The sequence below is a fragment of the Tupaia chinensis genome, unplaced genomic scaffold (assembly GCF_000334495.1).
Source record: "Tupaia chinensis unplaced genomic scaffold, TupChi_1.0 Scaffold000042_2, whole genome shotgun sequence".
In the NCBI taxonomy this organism is placed as follows: domain Eukaryota; kingdom Metazoa; phylum Chordata; class Mammalia; order Scandentia; family Tupaiidae; genus Tupaia; species Tupaia belangeri.
The window spans coordinates 1255128-1258236 of NW_006159498.1; the positions used below are offsets into that span (position 1 = coordinate 1255128).

The 3109-nt window shown below is 51.6% G+C and overlaps 1 protein-coding gene across 1 annotated transcript in view; it reads left to right on the forward strand.

Annotated features, from left to right (window-relative positions):
• Positions 1-764: 764 nt before the first annotated feature.
• TRAP1 (TNF receptor associated protein 1) overlaps positions 765-3109 on the forward strand; it is a gene marked incomplete at its 5' end in the record, with an annotated part of 29665 nt that continues 27320 nt past the window's right edge. The window contains 2 exon segments of the mRNA XM_014589277.1: positions 765-929; positions 1838-1920. Of these exon segments, the coding sequence (XP_014444763.1) occupies positions 765-929; positions 1838-1920 (248 nt within the window).

A 3109-nucleotide genomic window follows, 5' to 3' on the forward strand; every position in this document is an offset into this window, starting at 1 on the left:
AGTGTGGCCATCCCCCCTGGGGGGCGATTTCTTACTTTCTGTTTCTGTGTCTGTCCCTGTCTCTCTGGCGAGCGCATGCGCCCTATAGCAAAAACCTCTCCAAAAAAAAAACGGCAGGCCCCCTATAGAAAAAACCCCTCCAAAAAAAAAAAAAAAAAGACAAGACACTGGACTTCCATGTGGCTGACGCGATTCAAGACCCAGACCTGGTAGCTTGAAAATCACGCCAGGAGCATGTACATGTGTGCTCAAAATCCCTTAGAAGGGATTGTGGCTTGGCTGTTCCCCTTTGGAAGTGGTTCCCCACTTTACCTCTCACAGTCTCTGGTGAAGGCATATGCCCTGTGGCAAAATCTTTTAAAAAGAGAAGTCCAGATCTCTTGCTTGGGTATTTATTCTCCTGACAGTTAGACAGCTGTGAAGTTCATCGCCGGCCTCTGTAGGGGCTGTGAGGACCGAGGTGTACTGGGTTTGGTGGGCTGGTGCAAGAGCTCCCCTGGGGAACGGTGTGGGAAGTGGGGTCAGAGCACCTGCCCCTGCCCGCTGCTTTGCTCCTGCAGTCCGGTGAGCCCCACTGTTACACTTCCTGAACAACGCCTGAGGAGGTCACACCGAAATTCACCGGGTCAGCCAGCTCTGCGGTTCGGCCACTTTGGAGTAGCTCATATTTACTTTTGCCAAAAGAACAAGGTGAACGAGGTGGGTATCCCGTTTGTGCTGTCTCATTAGTTACTGTTCTTTCTGCATGTCGCCCGTCTTTTTAGGAAAACCAGTTCCGTGTACCCCTTGGAGGACCGCAGCCCAGTGTGGGAGTCGCAGACGAGACCTGGCTTCTCGCTTCTGTGCCAGCCGGCTGTACAGTACGCAGGCTGCCGAAGACAAGGAGGAGCCCCTGCACTCCATCATCAGCAGCACCGAGATCGTGCAGGGTAACATGTCCAGGCAGCCCCTGGTCTGGGGTGTCCGGGTCATTTCTGAGTGGAGGCAGTGATCAACAGAGCTGCCCGTTTTCTCCTGCACGTGCTGCTGATGCTGCTACCTAGCAGGCCAGGCCACGCGGGGCCCGGGTTGCATTCCCGGCCTACTCTCAGGACCCTGCTCCAGTGGCACAGCCCATAGTCTAGAGGACTTGGGAGGCTAAGCAGGAGGGTCAGCACAGCCAGTCCCCATGTCTAGGAAATTGTTTCCCCACACACACGCATAGGTCTTTGTTGTAGGAAGTGTCCCCTGAAAGTGTACCCCCGTTCTGTCCCAGTACTACTTCAGATTTACCCTGATGTGCCTTGGCCCCCCCGGTGGCCACTTGTGAAATCGTGTGTGACACCTCTCCAGATGGTGGTTCAGGCACATCTGCAAGTAATCGTGGCAGCTGGACACCAGTTCGGTATCGGCCAGTTAGTACAGGGCTGGGTCCCAAGGTCACCTTTTTCGTTCATTCAGAAGTATAGAAAAGTAGTCGTGAGAGTTAGTCCTGAAGTGGTTCCATTTCTGGCTTTTAAATGAGGTGACAAGGACAGCCTTTGATGTCAAGGGAAGTGAGGATTTTGTGATTTTGCTTTAATTAATTGATTAAAAAAAAAAAACCTGCTTTTTTGAAGAGTTAATCCTTGGTCTAGTTGGTGGAGTCAGCCTGGGAAGCCCAGTCTCAGGAGTCCACTCGAGAAGCCCACAGTGGGCATGGCCTGTGTAGTGGGAGGATTTGGGCCTTGGAGGGAGGAGCCCTCTATCTGCTCTGTTTTAAGATTCCTAACCTGAAATGCTCTTACAGAGGTGTAGCAGGCTCGTCCATGACCGTGGAAATGATACCTGGTTGTCTGTGTATGTGACTTACTACCAGGTTCCGTTTCCAAGCACGAGTTCCAGGCTGAGACGAAGAAGCTTTTGGACATCGTCGCCCGGTCCTTGTACTCAGAAAAAGAGGTACGGCGCCTGGCCCCGCTCCCACGCCAGCGAAGTTTCTCTGGCAAAACTCTCTTCATGTTCCCTGGGGATGAGCTGGGTCACGGTTAGCATGCGAACACATGGAACTTTGGGTAGTCCTAGTCTTCAGCTTCCGGTGAGAGTGTTCTCACCACAGTGTGGGAATTTCACGCACGTGTATCCAGACGATTCTTTGGGCCAAGTGGACTCTGGAAATTAATTGAATTTTGCTGACAATTTTTTTGTTATTTTTTTATGAGATCGAGAGACAGAGACCCCTGGTAGGATCTTACCAGGCTCACAGTCGTACCTGGTGTGTTCTGGTCATCTGGGATCTGAACCCCAGCCTTCGTAGGTGGCTCCAGTATTGCACGGGACTCCCTGCCACCGCCCTGTGATCATTCTAACAGCCCCGGTATAGACATGGGGCTTGCTGAGAGCCGTTTCCGTGACTCTGCAGATGGCTCTGAGGGGTATGGAGTTTTCCCTCCTTACCTGGTGCAACCACTCACAGTTCCGGGAGCTTACAGAGAGCTTCCTGAGGAGACTGCACTCACATGAGGGTGATGGGACATGGAGAAAGTCAAAGGGACAAGAAGCCCGTCAGTGTCCATAGGCTAATTGCTGCTGGAATGCATAGGGTTTGGTAAAAAGCACACGGCACAAAGTTGAAAGGACTTTTTGGGAAGCGTGTCCATGTCTTGTGCTATTAGATGGTATATCCATGGGTCCAGTCCCCCAGCCTCTGCCCAGAGCACCCACTCCTGCATCTCACCCATGCTCTGTGGGCTGTGGGCCAGCCAGGTGCCTCTCAGACCCTGCAAAGTGGCTTTTGCCCTGCAACGTGATAGGTCTGGTGTTTGACCCCAGATGAAGTGAGGCCAGTGAGTCTGTTTCCATGGAGTGGGAGAAATTAATGTTTGGGGGATAGTCGATCATCACCGTGTAAGAGTTAGGGACGAAATGGCCCCTCACAAGGTGTTTTTTTGTTTTGTTTTGTTTTGTTTTGTTTGTTTGTTTTTTGAGAGAGGTTTTTGCTATAGGGCGCGTGCGCTCTCCAGACAGACAGAGAGAGACAGAGAGACAGAAAGCAAGAAATCACCCACAGGGGGGATGGTCACGCCACAATCCCTTCTCCTTCATTTTCCTCTCGGGATCTTTTTTTTTTTTTTTTTAGAGTGTTTTTCGT